At 32.4% G+C, this 18105-nt stretch overlaps 1 protein-coding gene across 3 annotated transcripts; it reads left to right on the top strand.

The window, feature by feature from the left end:
* The first annotated feature begins 573 nt into the window (after nt 1–573).
* LOC143222664 (zinc finger CCCH domain-containing protein 15 homolog) lies at nt 574–18025 on the top strand. 3 transcript variants are annotated; one of them, XM_076449475.1, is made up of 6 exons: nt 574–729; nt 3320–3397; nt 5569–5705; nt 15570–15674; nt 16556–16676; nt 17343–18025. In XM_076449475.1, the coding sequence occupies exons 3-6, from the start codon at nt 5700–5702 to the stop codon at nt 17375–17377; spliced, it is 267 nt and encodes an 88-aa protein (XP_076305590.1). In that variant the 5' UTR covers nt 574–729; nt 3320–3397; nt 5569–5699; the 3' UTR covers nt 17378–18025. The 3 variants fall into 3 exon arrangements, with proteins under 3 accessions (XP_076305590.1, XP_076305591.1, XP_076305592.1); XM_076449476.1 differs by having other exon boundaries at nt 15531–15674; nt 17343–18024; XM_076449477.1 differs by lacking the exons at nt 574–729; nt 3320–3397; nt 5569–5705 and adding an exon at nt 12091–15076.
* The last annotated feature ends 80 nt before the right edge of the window (nt 18026–18105 follow it).

Genomic DNA, 18105 nt, shown 5'->3' with positions numbered 1-18105 from the left:
GTGTTTAATTCTAAACAAACAAACTGATGTCCAACAAATATTTGAAAAGTTTGTTACTAAACTATGTTATAATCTAAAATTAAAATATACTGCTTTGAGAATGCAAGTCTTTCTATTCGAAATTTTGAGTAACTTAGAAGTTATTGTGTCACAAAATATTGTGAACTCAGATAATAAATGAGCCATTTATCCCAGTCTCATACACACTTTGAAGAACTTTAATTTGTATTTGCAATAATTAACTTACAACTACCTCTACTACTAGTTTTGAGTTTGATCAGCATCCGACATTGAATTTTAGCTTTACACATTTCGTGGGTGTGAGCGCTAGTTCTAAAACTAATGCAATATCAAAAATTACAGATTAAAATCATATTAATTACTTATATTAGGATCTGGAGACAACTATTATGATATCAATCAAGTCCTATTTCTCACCTTTTAACCTAATAACACTAATGATATTACAAAATGTTCTGTTCTACTAACAATGGTAAGAATATAAACAAACGTATGCTTTCTTATTTTCTTAATATGACGAGAAATTTCTTGCAGATTCGGTTGTACTCTTTGTTCGAAACTGTAGAGGTCGCTTGATAACACATACAGATAGCTAACTACTCAGAAGAATGACAGTTTTTATAGTTTTATTTTAGTGAAGTGATGTCTCCGAAGGAAAACCAAACGAACCAGGAAAGAAGGTTGATCAGAAGAATGAAATATATCAATGTAATACAATTTTAAATTTTATTGTTGTATACATAGGCACTGAAATACTGAATTATGTAAATTGTAACCAGTGCAATATTTGTACGATGAAGTAATATATTGTACCTTAAATTTACCGTAGCGTCTACGCCTAATTCCAGTCTGTGAGTGTTAATACAAAAATGAGTTAGTCACATAATAATTGTTCATGCTAATTATAAGTAGTATCTGCAATATTATTACAAATGTTATGTTCAATGTAAGTATGGACAACATTTTAAAATGAAATTATTAGTATATAACTTATAAGTAGGGACAACATAAATTGTAAATTTACGATTTTAAACTTTAAAAGGCAATGGTGAAATAAGTGCATGTCTTATCACTTTGAATTGTGGCTCTATCGTAATCAGAAAAAAAAAGGCTTTTCCAGCAGCTGGTAAATCATGAAGAGTACTTAATAGGACAAGTACTTTTCCTTTTAACTTAATTGCTTTAGTGACTCTTTATGTGAAAGTTTTAAACTATGAAAAACTATTTTTATAATATTAAATAGTTAAAACAAATTCAGATACAAGACCAAAACAACATGGGTAGATAATTGTACTTTGCTGTCAATCTGGATATTTTGTTTATTGGCTGATGACTTTACCAAAACCTCACTGGCCACAAAACAGACAACTGTTACACAATTTGTGAAAACTGGATCTCCAGCTGGCTACAAAACAGATATCAACATGCTACAACATTCAGTGATTAAGTGTACTGATCCTCTATTGATAAAGTTACATTAATACAGGAAAAGAAGAAAGTGGCTTGTAAGTTCAAAGTGACAGTGTAGATGCAATGTTTCAGACTTGGAGGTCAAAATGGCTCAAAAAGCAGGTGTGAAAGAGCTGCAAGGTAAATTAAAAGTATGAAGAAAGAGAAAAGGAAGGACTGATTCATCTATTCCACTGGAGAGTGATGAAGATGAAATGCCTAGCAGAACTTCTGAGGATCCCATAGAGTTTGTGACACTGAATGAATGATGCAGATAATCCAAGAATTGAAGTGTAAAAGTAAGACATTGTTGTGGTATTTCAACATGGCACAGGAGCAATGCCGATTCAATTTGGTATTGAATCCACAACAACATTAAACTTTCCAAATCAAGAAGCTCTATGAAAAGCATCAAGTTCCAGTGCTCTTAAAAAGAGCAGTTGATTGCTTGCATTCTGCATGGCAGGATTAAGGATTCTTTGTACTACATTACTTCCAAGAGATCCAGATGATCTTATGAACATGACTGGAAATACAATTAAATCTGATGATACAAAACTATTCTCATATGCCAATAATATGCAACAAATTTTGCCAGAGAAAGTTTGTCTCACTTTGACTATCTGATTTAGATTTATATTGCTCAGCGTAAGGCCAGATCAAAAATAACTTATTGTTGCAAGATTCATGGTTAAATTTCAAAATTTCTTAATCAGAATGAAATACAATTGCATACCTATGAGAATTGATTACATCAGTTTGTTTCATGCAAAATAATCAATTAATTTTATGAAAATAATCAACTTGTGTGTCCAATTATTGCTATCTTCAATATTCAGTAATCAAAAATTAATCTTTTTAGAGGCAGTTCACATCTTGCACAGAAAGCTGTCTTCTTTATGTCTGCCTTAGAAATATCCATGCTACTTGTGAAGTTCTGCTGATTGTATGAGTGACTAATTTCCTCACACAGGTTGTGTAGTAATGATGGATTATCGTCATGTTGACTAATTGTTTTTTCAATTACATTGTGATGCTTTTGTTTGGTGATATTGTTTTGTCTGGTGCACATGAGATGGTGTGTAAGGCAAAGATGAGACTGTTTCTTGTTTCTGTTTTTTTTATAGTATTATTTGGCTAGTGTATGAAATCTGTTTTTGAAATAACCAAATACTTTGTTGATGTCAGAAAATGACTGATTTGGGGTATATTCAGTGGTGATGCACACCAACACACACACACACACACACACATCCTAAATAGAGCAGATGAATTTAAGTTGGGTCTGGTAAAGGCAAATTCTGGGTGTTATTTATCTCATTTTACTGCTTTAATATCATGCTGAAAAGGTGTGGTCAGTTCTTATAAACTTCATGAGAAGACAGTGCATTAGCATTCAAAATATTAGTCAAACAAGGTATCCAAGCTACCTTAACTTTTATCAGTGTTTGAAACTGCAAAATTTTGTGATGGCCTTTTAACATGTCTTTAACACTTTGTAATTTCATAATTGTCATCAACATTGTCTGTAGGAAAGTAGGAAGAAAAACAGTATGAAAGGCTTTGTAAAATCATACTTCCATGTAGTAATCTTATAAGTACCACATTAAAGTCAAATTCATAAAGTGTAGTTTTTATCTTAACAGCTGTCACATTTTCTTTATTTTTAATGAACGTATATTAGATAATATGTTTTGAATATTTTAAAACTCTAATTATCTTTGTAATGCATAATTTGTTCACTTAATCAGTGAAATAGTATGTCATGTTTATTAAAGTTATTGATACAAAGGTTCAAACAAATTGTTGGTAGTATAAGAGTAATCACACTCTACTCACATTACCTCAGGTGGATCAACAAGTTGGAAGAAAAAGAAGGAAATTGAGGACCTAAACTTGATATTCAAATCTGTAACAACACAGAAAGGTAAAATACTACTATTTATATTATGAAATAGGTTTTTTCTGTCACCTTTCCTTGCTTGTGGAGAATGAAGTTAATGTCAGATAACACTGCACAACAAAGTTTTTGCTTCTTGAACACTGTTGGGTGTTCCTTATAGATTTTTGGCTGCTGATCATGAAAATCATATCCACATTTGCCCATTACTTATAGTTTTATTGAAATCTTCAGTTTTGCTATAATGGGAAAACAATATCAGGGCAACTGGAATTTGTCAATGCTTGCTGACTACTGTTGAACACTGCAACGTGAAGCACCAGACATTGAATACAAACAAAAATCAGGAGCAAAACACTTTTAATTATGTTGAACTTAATAGCATATTATAAACATAAATGTAATTAAATAAGTTATTGCCAGTAAACAGTTATCTGTCTATTTCTCAAAGTTTCTACTGATGAAGCAAAACGAAAACTATATTTGTGCATACCCACCAGATACCTGCCACAATCAGCAAAACCTTTTCAGGAAGCAAAAAATTTCAAAAAAATTGTTGTGCAGTATAATTTGTGTATGGAGTAAAAAGGTTTATTATTTTAATTTTACTAATACAAATGCTAGATTAGACCAGCTTTCTCATAAGTTATTTCTATGTAATTCAATAGAGAGTGTGAGCAAGAAATTCTGAAATTTGTATATTCCTGTTGTTGTATGACTTTCAACATAGCAAGTACGTGATATGTATCTCAGGACAACTGGTGATACCAAAATAAAACTGAGAACAATGTTTTGACCTTCTTAGGTCATCTCCAGATTAACAAAGAAGGAGTTTGCAACAGTTGTCCTGAAATACATTTTTACTTCAAGTTGGTTTCTCGTCATCACGAAATACATGATATATTGCTAATCACTTAACCTCCTCCAACATGTTGATATGGCATGTTTTTGTAAACATATAAATACAAAGATTTTAATTTTTTTCTTTTGTTTCCATTGTTGCTTTTGCTTGTTTTGAAGTGGTGTAAAATGAGCATGAGAATATGTCAATATGAGGTTTATTAGTACTAAAAAACATAGGATTTTATAGTTAACTGAAGACTTTTAAGAATTACTACATAAAGTGTTATTAATACAGATAATCTTTGGATACGTCAATGATCTGGCTGTCTAAGTAGGTCATAAAGGTTTTTAAGGTTTTATTTCTTAGAAATAGCAAATAACATAAGTTGAATCTTTCAAACTGAGTTATTTAAGAAAAAGTTAAAATACTTTCCAGAATTACTGTGGTTTTTATACCTTATGTATTATATAGAAACTGAAATACATCACGATGTATTCTACCATATTAATATTGCTCTTGATATGTAGCCTTAAATGTGTTTAAAGATGGAACCTCTTTGCTTTCTACTTTTACAGATACATTTTCCTGACATAAGTGAGGATTTTTTTAGCATTAGTCATATGTAAAAGAATTTCTAAAGTGTGGAACATCAGGTTTACAATTTCACCCATTTAAAGTTCTAAATATTTATTTTTCATTATTTTTTTAAGGTCTGGCACTAAAATTGTACTAATGTATAACTTGTAATTATAAATATTTATTCTTTATCAGTGAGAGTTAAATATTTTCTTTAGGAGTGGTTGGAACGAAATACAGTTTTATTCCATATGTGTTTTGCAGTTATAACGCTTTGCAGAGACATAAATCAGGTAGATAATTGTGACTAACCAACAATAATTGGCTTTATAAGTACAATGAAATTATTTACATAGCTAAAACTCATTCAAAACAAAAAGCATAAGCTATTATATTACTGTAATTTTATTGAATCTTATTTTTATACATTTTAAAAATGCATGTTGGTACATTTTATCTGTTTTTATAACTTTAAAGAAATTAAAACTTATGTAACAAGTGTGTGGTGCAAGTATTGTGTACATATTAACTGAAAGTATGAATTCTTATACTGTACATAGCTATCTTTAATATTAAATTAGTTTTCATAATTTTTGTGTGTTTTTCAGCAGTTATGTCACTGATATTCTTAGGGTGAATAAAAACAAGTGATAAAAGTCTGCTTAATGTAAATCACACACCACAGCATTGAAGTGTTTTATCTTGTTACTCTCAACATGGCTACAGTTCAGTTATATTCATCTCTTGCAGAAAGGTGATATAACTATTTTAATTTCAGGAACTGATCCTAAATCTGTACTGTATGTTTTTATAAGTAAGGACAGTGTAAGAAAGATGACAACTGCAAGTTTTCCAACGATGATGTTGAAAGTAAGAGTGAAAAGAAGAGTATTTATGTGGACTTGAGAGATGAAGGTAATGTAGTTTATTTTTATCTATGTATCTATTATCTGTTAACAACGTAAAGTATAAAGGTCTTTTAAATCAACTCTATGGTTTTCTGTGTTTGTATTATTAGTTTTAAACTACTGAAGTGTTTTAAGAATTTAAGTGGCAATCTTCAGTTGTACCTTTTAGAAAATTAATGTAGATAAATCTAATTCTGTTAAGGGTTTATATCTTTCTTTTCAAATATAAAAAGTTTAAATTCTATATTTTTTGGTCAAGATGAATTTTTATCTAATAAATAATTTGGATTTCAATCAATTATTGCACACTGCACTTGACAAACCAGAATAAACACATGATGTCACAGAAGAATATTCCTGCAGCTTTCAAATAGTCAAAAGTATTTTCAGAAGTAAAACCACAACAACAAAAGAAACAAAATACCTATCTTTGGTATTTTTCCTCTTTTTCCTGAGCCTTACATTAAGATCAGTTGTTCACATTTATGAGAGCTCTGGGTATCTAATATGTTGACAAACCAAATTACTGCTGCAGTAATATATGATCAGTGTATTGACTATAGAAATTCCCATTATAGCTGAACATGCTACTGGTAAGATTTCCCAGGAATTTAGTTCAACGTTATATACAGACTTTAATTCTCAAGAAATTAGGTTCATGGGTTTAGCCAGTGATTTCTTCTTCTTTTCACTAAAACAATGTTTCTAAGTAAGAATGTAATCAATGAGAAGACATTTGGACTCTCTGTTTTTAACACTTTTTATTTTAGCCTGTCATATTCCACACCATTTCAAGAGTTTTAGTTTTCCACTACTTTTCATGCTTCCAAGTTGTTTGCTTTGGGAGAAAATTGCTCTTCTCATACTTTTGTTTCTGTTGATACCAGGTCTACCAGGGGACCGGTACATGTTGATAAACTTTACCACACTTCAAATCTGGTTGATATACCTGTGGTAGTTGTGACTCAGATGCCATTTGTGTGGCTTTACTCTTATTTACACATGGGAGAATTGAGTATTTCATGTCATTAATGTCTCAACAATTTCATGGCTTTGTTAGTTCATTATTAGTAATTTAACTAGGTATGTTTAGCCTAGATTGTTTGTAAGTTGCAATTATTACTACTAGTAACATATAATTATTTTATTTTTCAAAATTGTTAATTATGTGCTAAACCATTTTCCCCTTCATAATCCACAATTTAAAATTCTTCCACACAGTGTCCACTTCATTGCTCTAAATCATGTTTTCATTTCAGGACTTTCCTGTTTCTTTGGACAAACCTCAGTTTTTTTTTTTACTCTATGAGAATTTGTGCTCTTCTCTCTATGAAGAACTAGATAATGTTTGCTTCTACTCATTCACAGTCCATAGACCACTGATTCTACAAGATACAATAGAGGGAGTATTCCTCATGACAGTGGGGGAAATCCATTCTTAACTCCTCTCAATAACCAATTCATTTGGGTAGTTTTCTTCTTTTCAACCCTCATTAGGCCTAGCCTTCTCCTTTTCAGGTTTGGAGCAAGCAGTTCACATGTTCTTCACCTCACATTTCTTGCAGTTAAATATATTCTATCTTTGTGGGGATGTGAACTATGGATCAAACTTGTATGTATTCACTTTAGTGGGAACTGTGAGATCAGTGAAACTTCTCACCCATACACACTGCCCACATCCATATAATAGTAACAACATTTACTAGTTCATGTCTTGCCTTACGTATTGTATGTTATAAAATGTTTTTCATTTTAAGTTGAATTTTCTTCATTAGTAAAACTTGTGATTTCTTTACTAATGTGATGTTAACATGCATCTGCTTACAGAAGAACTGAGTCATTTAACCAATCAAAATAAGTGTTTGTGATAATTATTTTAGTAATCAATCAAAATTATGATTAAATCAGTTGTCATGAAAATAATAAACTAATTGAAATTAATGTTTCTAGTTATTCCAAATATCCAGATGATCAAAGTATTTGTTAGGTACAAACTTACATAAGAGGCAGGTGTGGGGATGCTTTTTGACTTCCATTGCCATGAAATTTATTATTCCTGTCATTGTTATTGCAAAGCAACAGAAGCTATCTATCACTGCACCAGTTTTGAACCATTGACTGTCAACTTTCTGGCTATTTTAATAATAAGGTGTAAATTTATTGAATTTTGATTTTTTTCTCACACTGTGTGATGTTTTTGCTTTACAATTGTATCACTATTATTTAAAGTTGTATGAGTGTGAGCAGATCTAGGACAGGAGCCCAAGTGGTCCAGTCATTCATATTTTTAGTATTTAATAACTGTATTTTTCAGTTCTGTATAAAAGAATGCAGGTGAAGTGAAAGGATCCATAGGGGTAAACTTTATGCACATTTTTAAGAGATTAATAATAATATTGTTTAATATTATATTTGAATAGACATTAATTTAAGGTAGAGCTCAAGGGAGTTGAAACCCCATCCCTTCTCGCTTTTCTTTTTTGAAAAGTAATACCTATATCATTTAATGTTTTTATCTGTGGGGGTCTTAACTCCTCCCTTAATTTGATTAGGAAAACAGTCAATAGTATTGAAAATAAATATTAGGTTTCAATATCTGTTTGATTGGTCTATTAATTACCTTTATTATTATTTATTTGAATTTAGTTTATTTTGAATCTCTAACAGTTTGGTGTAGCTTCAGCCATTAACTTATGAATACAATAATATGAACATCAACTGAATGTTTCCCTGGTAAATTATCAGGCCTTGCCTTTTTTCAAGAAATTAACAGTGTGCATACATTCTGGACTTTATGGAGATTTGTTTTTATTAAAGTTAGCATTATTTTTCGAAAACATCAAACATGAGATATATTGAGCAGCAACTACAAACCGCCCTCAATTGTGTACGGAAGTGGACTCTGGCGAACGGCTTTAATTTCTCTCTCTCCAAAACTGTATGCCTGCACTTTTGCCGTCGACGGGGTATTCACCCTGATCCTGAACTTCATATTGGTGAAGTTTTGCTGCCAGTGGTCCCAGAGACCAAGTTCTTGGGGCTTATCTTTGATCGTAAACTGACCTTTATACCACACTTAAAGCAGCTTCGGGTCAAATGCACAAGAGCACTGAACATCCTCCGTGTTCTCTCTTCTACCAGTTGGGGGGCAGATCGCTGTTCAATGTTAAAGGTATATCGTGCTCTTATTAGATCGAAACTCGATTATGGATCAATGGTCTATGGCTCTGCCAGACCCTCGGCCTTAAAGATGCTGGACCCCATTCATCACCAAGGACTTTGTCTCTGCACTGGGGCTTTCCGTACCTCTCCAGTTCAAAGTATATACATTGAATCTCATGAACCTTCTCTACACCTTCGCCGTTTGCAACTATCTTTACAATATACTTCGAAACTTCATTCCTTACCAAAGCATCCCACCTGGAAATGTGTTTTCCTTCCTCGGTGGGCAGTACTTTTTCAGAACAGACGATCTGTCATTGCTTCGTTTGGCCTTCGCATCCGGGAGCAATTGGATGAATTGGGTCTGTTCTTGGATAACATTGCAGATTCCACAGGTCGGCCCATCCCACCATGGCTTATTACAGCCCCCAAATGTGACCTTTCTTTCAGTCACCTAAAAAAGGCAGATACTCCAGATTGGAAGTACCGTCTTTTATTCAATGAATATCTTTCAAACAATCATTCAGTTCCCATTTATACAGATGGTTCCAAATCAGGTAATTCAGTGGGCTCTGCTATGGTTTGCTATGGGTCAGTAGTTGCGCGCAGAATCCCTTCTACAGCTTCTGTGTTCACTGCTGAACTGTATGCCATATCTCTTGCCCTGGATCATATTGCAGCTTGAGCAGTACTCCAACTGCACTATTTATACTGATTCGCTTAGTTCTATACTTGCCTTGGAATCACTACACGTTAGCTCACATCCTATTCTTGCTGATATTCGAAACCGACTGGCCCATTTCTCATTAGCAGCTACTTCAATCCAGTTTTTCTGGATACCAGGCCATGTTGGTATTCGCAGGAACGAGCTTGCAGACATGGCAGCTAAATATGTCTGCTTCAGCACCATCACTCCTATGCCTATTCCGTACATGGACTATGGTGTTGTCTTCAAGGCTCGGCTCCGTGCCAGCTGGCAGTCCACTTGGAATGAGCAACGTGACAACAAACTTTTTCAAATCAAACCCATAATTGGACTTTGGCCATCTAGCTTCTGTAAAGTTCGGAAGGAGGAAGTTGTTCTCACTAGGCTACGCATTGGTCACAGTTTTTTAACTCATCATTTTCTTTTATCTGGAACTGATGCACCAATGTGTAGTTTGTGTAACACTCAAATCACTATCAGCCATGTTTTACTTTCTTGCCATCATTACAATTCTCAACGACGGCAATATTTTAAACATATTTTTTCCCAGGGTCAGTCTGTAACATTGGACAGAGTTATTGGTGATGGTGACTCTGTCCACCTTGATAATGTTTTTAATTTTTTAATGGCCATTAACCTTTTTAATCTCATTTAAGTGTTGCATATTTATTCATTACACCTTTTTAATTGTGGTTCCTCTTTTACAGTTTTAATCTCTCTCCTTCCATTTGACATTGGACAATGGCCAGAACATTAAATAACTCGACACCAGGACTGGAAAGGCCAACTTCAGGTGACTAACGCTCCTGTTTGAACTATCCGTTTGAACTACTCGTTAGTCATCCTGGCGAGTTGTTATTATACTTTTGCTGCATATCATTTCACACTTTTACTACTTAACTTTTTTAGTACTGGCCATATTGACTCATAACCCAGAACCAGAACTGGAAAGACCAACTTCAGGTGACTGACGGTGGTTTTTATTCTTACCTGTTAGTCTTCCTGGCGGGTTACGATCATTACCATTCTGCTACAGGTAGTTCTTTACAACTTTGTTGACTGGATGTCAACATTGGTTTTTACGCCATTTTCTGTTTTAATTGCTGTTTTGCTTTTATCTTCATTTACTTTTACAAATTTTACTCCATTTACTTGACTTTATCTTTTAACTGGACATTTGGCTACTCATTATTACGATTTTGCGGAGTGTCTTTTAAAACTTTTATTCTTTTACATTTTGATAATAGCTGCTATGACACATAACCCAGAACCAGGACTGGAAAGGCCAACTTCAGGTGATTGACGGTGGTTCTTGAACTTACCTGTTAATCTTCCTGGCGGGTTATGATCATTACCTTTTTGTTAGAGTAAATACCTTACAACTTCTTATACTCTGCCTTCTATCTTAACATTGTAGACTAGGTGTCAACATTGGTTTTATACTTTTTTGTTTTACCTTCATTTCCTTTTATGTCTATTACTACATTTATTTATTTATTTTTTATTTTTTTTACATTTTTACCAAATGTCTGGCGCAGATAGCCTCACTGCTTTGTGCCATAAAACACTAAATCAATCAATCAATTTTTCGAAATTTATAATGCACAATGGGAGGTGTTTAGACATTTTTTTATTGTTGGTTGGTTAGCTTGGTATTTTATGGCACAAAGCAACTAGGCTATCTGCACCAGATATTTTGGTAATGAAGTTATAAAACATTTACCTTTTTTCTCTAAATAATAATAAAAACTTTATTTCAACCAAAATTTTGAAATAACCATTTATGGTTGTTATTTTTTACATCATTTGTTGCCCTTATGTTTATGACACCTGTAGCTCTTGTAACATATGCCTATTTTAAAATCTGTTTTTCATTGTTTGAAAGTTATAATGTCACAAATGTTTAAGTACTGTTGATATCCAAAATAAGTAAAAATGCAAGTGACAAAAAAGAATTGAAAAGAGACTGATGTTTGGAAACACTAAAATGTGAATAGAGGTGTAGACATGGTTTTCCTTTCAAAATATAATAATTTATTTCAATTAAAGTTTAAAATGTTTGTTTTTATTTTCTAATTGATCACATTAGTAGAAATAAAGATATAGATTTTAAATTGTTCATTACAACCTATATGAACTAATAATAATAGACTTTCTAATTAATTTTATCACTAATTACTTGTAACACATAGGTATAAGTTAAAAACACATTGAATGTTATATACATTTATTAATTAAACGACTAGAAGTCTAATTAGACCCCCTCTTTATAAAAGAAAAAAGAGAAACTATTCTTGCCAAGAGAACAGTTGCTAAGAAAGTTTAAATATGCTTGGATATAGTACATAGTTAGACTATCATGTGTTGATAAAGTTAAAATATATAAAATGCTTTACGTTTCTCAATAACAAACTATTAGAGCTGTAAGAATTATTGTTGATTTTTTGTTGCTCTAATTCTGAATTTTTACTATATGATATATATAGTAAATATATATATGATAAAAACAATTTTTTTTTAGTTATAATATAATCATTTTTAAACAATCCACTTAACTCTGCATTCAGTAGTAATTCTTGTGTGCCTACTCTTTGAGTTTTTGCTCATGCCACTAATCTTGAACTATTTCCCACCTTAATCACATGTTTTGACATGAATTCCATTAGTACATAACAGTCATCATGTAGTAATATCCCTTCATTAGTAGGAAAGTCATGCATCCTTCATGCTCATGGGTCCCTACAAAAACTTGCACTTGAAATTATCTTTGTTCATACTTTAGGCACACTCATTTTTTTAATTTTGAAAGATTTTTTGCAATCTTTGTGATTCATTTATTAATCTAATTTATCAAGTTACTATCGTTTTTATAATATCTTATGACTTTCATGAAATTTATAATTGTTTCTTTTCATGGTTTCTGTGCAAGTGAGATCTATTTGTGTGTGACACCCTTTTCTTTGTCATTTACATTCCCCAGTCTTCTGTACATGACTTACGTCTTGCTCCACTCATTTGCCACGAGGTCTTCAAGATGCTCTTCTTTCCTTGGAGTCTTGGGTGGAAGTTTCTTGCCATCATTTTATCATCTCTTTACTCTATCATCTTTACCATTCCTTGACCCGTGTACACTTGTTATTTCATAATTTCCTCTTCTCACTTTCTCTGCCTCCTCTGACCATACTCTCCTCCCAGGGGGTTATCCTTTGTATATTCTACTGGAAGCTACCTCTAACCTTTGAATCTAGTTGACTTGGTTCCTGCTGAATTGCTTTTTTTATCTTTTCTACTCACTTCATAACCAACCTTTTCATCACTTTGCTTTTTACCATTTGTCTATCGTCTCTTCCTCCTATTCCTCTCTCCCAATTGTTTTTCTTCTGTTTTCTGATCCTCAGCACCATTGTCTCAATGACACAGTGTTAGAGCTTTTGGCTTTAAATGCCTTATAGAATGTTATTTTTCCATTTATGGGTTACTGTTCCCACCTCTTTGTTGAACCCTGAATCATGGAGACTGATATCTTATCATTGTACTTCTCTCAACCACTTCTGATGATTTCCTTGTTCTAAATAAAGGAGTTTCACTGTCTTAATAGGTTGTTTTCCCCCAACCTTTAAATTAAGGTGGTCCATGTCTTGGATATCTTTCATCACCTTCAAATAATCCCATCATCACAATACATACTGTTTTGAGGTTTTACTTTTTGGCATGACTCTTGCTCCTTATGTCTCTAGCCATGTTATGAGGGCTTTAACTTGCTACATTCACAGTCTTGGCCTTTGTTTCTTTTCCATTCTGGACACATGGCTGCATTTTGCTTCTACCTTTTCCACAGGTACATTCATTATTAATTAAGAAACAATTTCTTTGAAAAGGCATGTCTTAATTTTTGGGCTGTTTCTGACTCTTATATTTGTTCCTTTTCTCTCCACTCCTTATTTGGGCTCATCCATTTTCACTTTGTTTGCAAATTATAGAATATCTGGTTACCTGAGCTCTTTTGATCCAATGGTCACATAACGAACGGTCTGGCTGTATACACCATCTTGCTTGTGCTATTCATTTCTGTATGTGTTCCCTACCCTCTCCCCCTCTCTCTCCCAGTGTCTTGTTGAAGTTATGTAACACCCCTTGTCAAGTCCTGTTGATAGCACATTATTGACCAGCTCTTTCTTGGCTTCCCCCTTTTCCAACTTTCTTTATTACTCTTTCATATGGGAATGTTGTCCTTTATTGTTCACATGTGGGATTGTCCATTTTTTTTCTCAGTGGGCACTTTCTCATGTTGTATTGCCCTTCTTTTGTACTGCTTGATTCATCCTTTCACTCTAGGATCCCAAACACAGTTTGTAATGGTCTGTCCAGATGATGAACTCCTTCCTGTACAGGTAGTTCTGGAACTTCTTAATGGTAAGTATGATGACTAGACATGCTCATTCAGTAACAGAGTAGTTCTTACTACTTAACAGCTTTTTTACTTGTATGTGTTACTGGAAACGGTCCATCTCTATATTATTGTAAGATCACTTTCCCAATTTCAATGTCTGAAGCATCAGCTTAAACAGTCAATTGTTTGTTCAAGTCTGGAATGCAACCAGGTGTCGTCATTTCCACTTTACTTTGTTCAATAAGCCTTTCTTGGTCAGGTTAGTCAATGGTGCACTAATTTCAACATAGTTTGGGATGAATTTCCTGTAATATCAAAATAAATCCAGAAAGGACCCGACTTGTTGCATTTTAGTCAGAGCTAGTGTGTCTTGTATTTGTAACACCTTCTTTTCCATGGCCGTCTTTCAGTCACAGTACATAATATGTGGTGTAGCACTTGGATGGTCTGATGGTGAGACCTGCTGCTCTCATATGTTGTAACAGCTTTCTACATTTCTTCACATAGTCTTCCCATTTCACAGTGTGTGTCAGGATGGCATCTGCATAGTGCTTGATATTGGTGGTGTTGCACAGCATCCTCCTTATCATGCAGTTGAATGTTTCTGCAGAGTTGACTTGGCACCTACTGAAATTGGTAACATCCATCTAGTATTAAAAATGCTGTCTTCTCTGTAAATCCTGTCTTCATTAGGATTTGGCAGTAACCTTTACTGAGGTTGATCTTTGAAGAGAACCTGACCTGATAGTTTCTAGGTTGTCCATAGGTTCAGAGTTGAACTTCATCACAAGATTTAGCTTTCAGAAATTTATTTAGAAACAGTTAACCTATCTCTAATTTTTGAGATTAAAACTGGTAAATGGTAGGCTTAATTTGAAAGCATAACAATTCCAGCTTCCAACATTTCCTCAGCTTCCTGCTTTGTAAGGTATTTCATTGCATAAGGCGTCTGAAAGGGCTTCACTTTAGCTGGATGCCGTGTTGCACAAGGCCTATCTTTCCTGGTCTATCCATGAAGATATCTCTTCTCTTTCCATTCTTTTATCAAAATTTGACATGGTTATATATCATGTAATCTCCATGCTATAAAGTAGAGTTTAAAGCTGGTCATCACATTGGTGTAAGTGATATTGTAAAACTGTATGACTGTCACCATATGATGAGTATTATTAGTAAGTTAAAGTTTGTTGACCATCATCATGGTGTAATTATAATAGATTAACTCTATTGGTCACCCTTTAATTTAAGGAAATATAACTGCATGTTATCATCATAGTGTATCATCTATTGTAAATATTGATATTGTTTGATTGACATAAGAAGTGATCAACAGTTTGTAAAATCATTCTTGAAATTACTGATCATCACTGTTATATGAATAATAATATATTTATTTTCAATATAGCTTGTACTTTGCTTAAGAAGAGGTAAGCTAACCTTACAAATAGCAAAACAACTTGATGTAGAATTTTAACATTATATAGTACAAAATGTATTATTAATGAGTGTAGTCATAGAGCATATTTAAACTTGTCAAGTTTATTCTTTTCATTGTTAAATATGTTTATCTGAAGAGTAAACTAGGACCTTCATAGTTATGAGTCTTCAAACAGCTCAGTGGACGAGAGATGTTTACATTCAACCCAGACTTGGCTGTAGAAGGCCAGATGGGTGAAGATGAGGCAGCATATGATATATTTCCTCGAGAAGATAGGGAGGTATTGATATTTCATCTATTATCAAAGCATGAGGTCTTTTTGATACCATAGTTTGTTTCTTCAAAGAGAAAAAAAAGTTGTACAGTGAAACATTTATATATTTTTATTTCTGTCTCCACATTACAGGCTGTGGTATCACAAGGATATTGGAAGAATTCTCTTTATACAAAAAAAGACATAATTATAATTTCTCTCACTTTTTTGATTAATACCAGCAAACTTGTTTGTTAGTGTTGACACATTAGTGAACAGTTTTGTGTCTTTTTGTAGCTGGGAAATTGAAAATTCATTTTAAAGGCTTTTATAGTTTTGGAGGAAACAAAAATACACATTTAAACTCAAACTAAAAGTTTAAAAAATACATATTAATTTGCTTTCATGGTTAAAAACATGAAATAAATACCTCATTTAAAATATTTTATGAAAAGTGAATGAAATAATGAACAAAACTGCCTCTGGATATTGTATTAAAGAAAGGACATTAGGTGTTTAATGAGTCAGTTTACAAGCATTGTAGATGGTGAACTTTCTTCATTGAATGTGAAGTTTTAAGTCAAGTTCTAGAAAAGTTAATTACTTATGAAGAATCAGTCCCAGTTGCAGATTTTTCTTAACTGGAAAGGGGGCAGTGAGACATATGCTGGGATTAAATCTAAAATTATGGTAAAACTAAATTTGTGGGCAATACTAGCTTTAGGGTTGGAGAACTATTTTAGCCCCCTTCCACTAGTGCAGCTCTGTTAAGAAATATTATTATAGACTTAATATATAAATATTACTTTTAAATTTTGTCAATGCTAACATGTATGAGATATATTTATCATAAAATTTGAGGGCATTGGAACATATAAAAATTTAATTTTTGTAAACTTTCTTTGCAGTTGCAGAACTGTGATTCATATCTGGAACTAACAGCTAAAACCCTTATCCTGCAAGCAAATGTAGGATTAACATTGTTACCTAATCTTCATGAAGTGTACAGAAGAAAAGCAAACCTATATGGTAAGTGAGATGTACTCAGTATCAAGTATGTATTACATTAAGAAAGTAACTGTTATAGTTGGGAGTTGTGCCTTAAATTTAATTCAAGTGTCTGTTGAAGTAGGAAAGTTATAGTTAAGGTTTAATATGAAGTATCTATTTTAATAAGAGAATTGTTGACAAAATTTTAAAAAGTATGTTATAATAATATGAAGTTAGAACATAATATAAATTAGCTGTTAAAATAAGATTTTGTTAAAAACCATTATTATCAGCTGTAATAATAATTAATTTGTATTTAATGCTTATTAATTTAAAAAAAAGAGATGTTTAGACTTATTTAATGAAACCAAAAATATTTCATTTTTAGAAAAAAATCATGACATTTGAAATGTTAAAAGAAAGGTTTGTCTGTGAAAGGTAGTTTGCAATTTTTTTTAGATATTAAAAAGCCTTAATGAAGCTTATAACTAATAAGAATGATAAATGTATTGACACATGTAAAAATTATATATTTGCTTTGTTAGTTATTGTCAATATTTCAAAATGTATTGAGAAAAATCAGGACAGATTGTGTTGATTAAATATCATATAGATAATTACAGCAGTAATTGTTGGTATTGTTGTTAGTGGTATTTTGTACTAACATGGTGTTCGTTATGATTGTTTTATTAAATAAATTTGTAGGAGAGGAGGGGAAGCTCCCTGAAGCAGCTGATTGAGAAGATCATCTTGCAGCTACAGTAGATGGAGGAGCTGTTCCAATCAATGAAAACCTGTTTGATGAAGAATTGGATGTGGAATAACCAATGCATAATAAGTAGAAATCCTATAAAGTTACAATGTCTGAAACTTAACTGTAGTGTGTGTAACTGAACATTGACAGTGACTTGTGTCTCCCAGATTCTTCTTAAAGATAATTTCAAGATTGTTTTACAATGTGCTGATGCCCTACCACAGATATGATCTGTACCACTTGTAGATGTCTGCTCTACATTTATTTATTACTTACCTACCTATAGCTGAACATTTTTTGTTAATAGTTAAAAACAACACATTCTATTGAACCTGATGTTTTACCTTTCTCATTTTGTTCAAAGCAAGTTATTAAGTTTGGTTTAAACAATTTATTGCTCAATGCAGTGATTAATATAGTGTTTCTGGAATTGATATACTAAAGTTACCTTAAAAACAAAAATTGTGTAAGATTGATAAAATGCATTAAGTAAAACAAGATATAACAGGGGTAAATGTGATTTTTAAAGAGCAATAATATTTCTATCTTTAGGAATTTGGTTGTGAAATGTATATTTTTCATTGAATATCTTGTTATAAATATTCATTATTGTAAAATAAATGGTGAACAATATGAGGCAGTGTGAGTTTAATTCATTGATTGGCACATATCAAATAGTGTTTTTAATTTTTGTAAATCCATAGTTGTATTTAT

This window comes from Tachypleus tridentatus, chromosome 8 (genome assembly GCF_004210375.1).
Source record: "Tachypleus tridentatus isolate NWPU-2018 chromosome 8, ASM421037v1, whole genome shotgun sequence".
Taxonomy (NCBI): Eukaryota; Metazoa; Arthropoda; class Merostomata; order Xiphosura; family Limulidae; genus Tachypleus; species Tachypleus tridentatus.
Note: the sequence above shows the minus strand (reverse complement) of the source record. Positions and strands in the feature narration are given on the sequence as shown.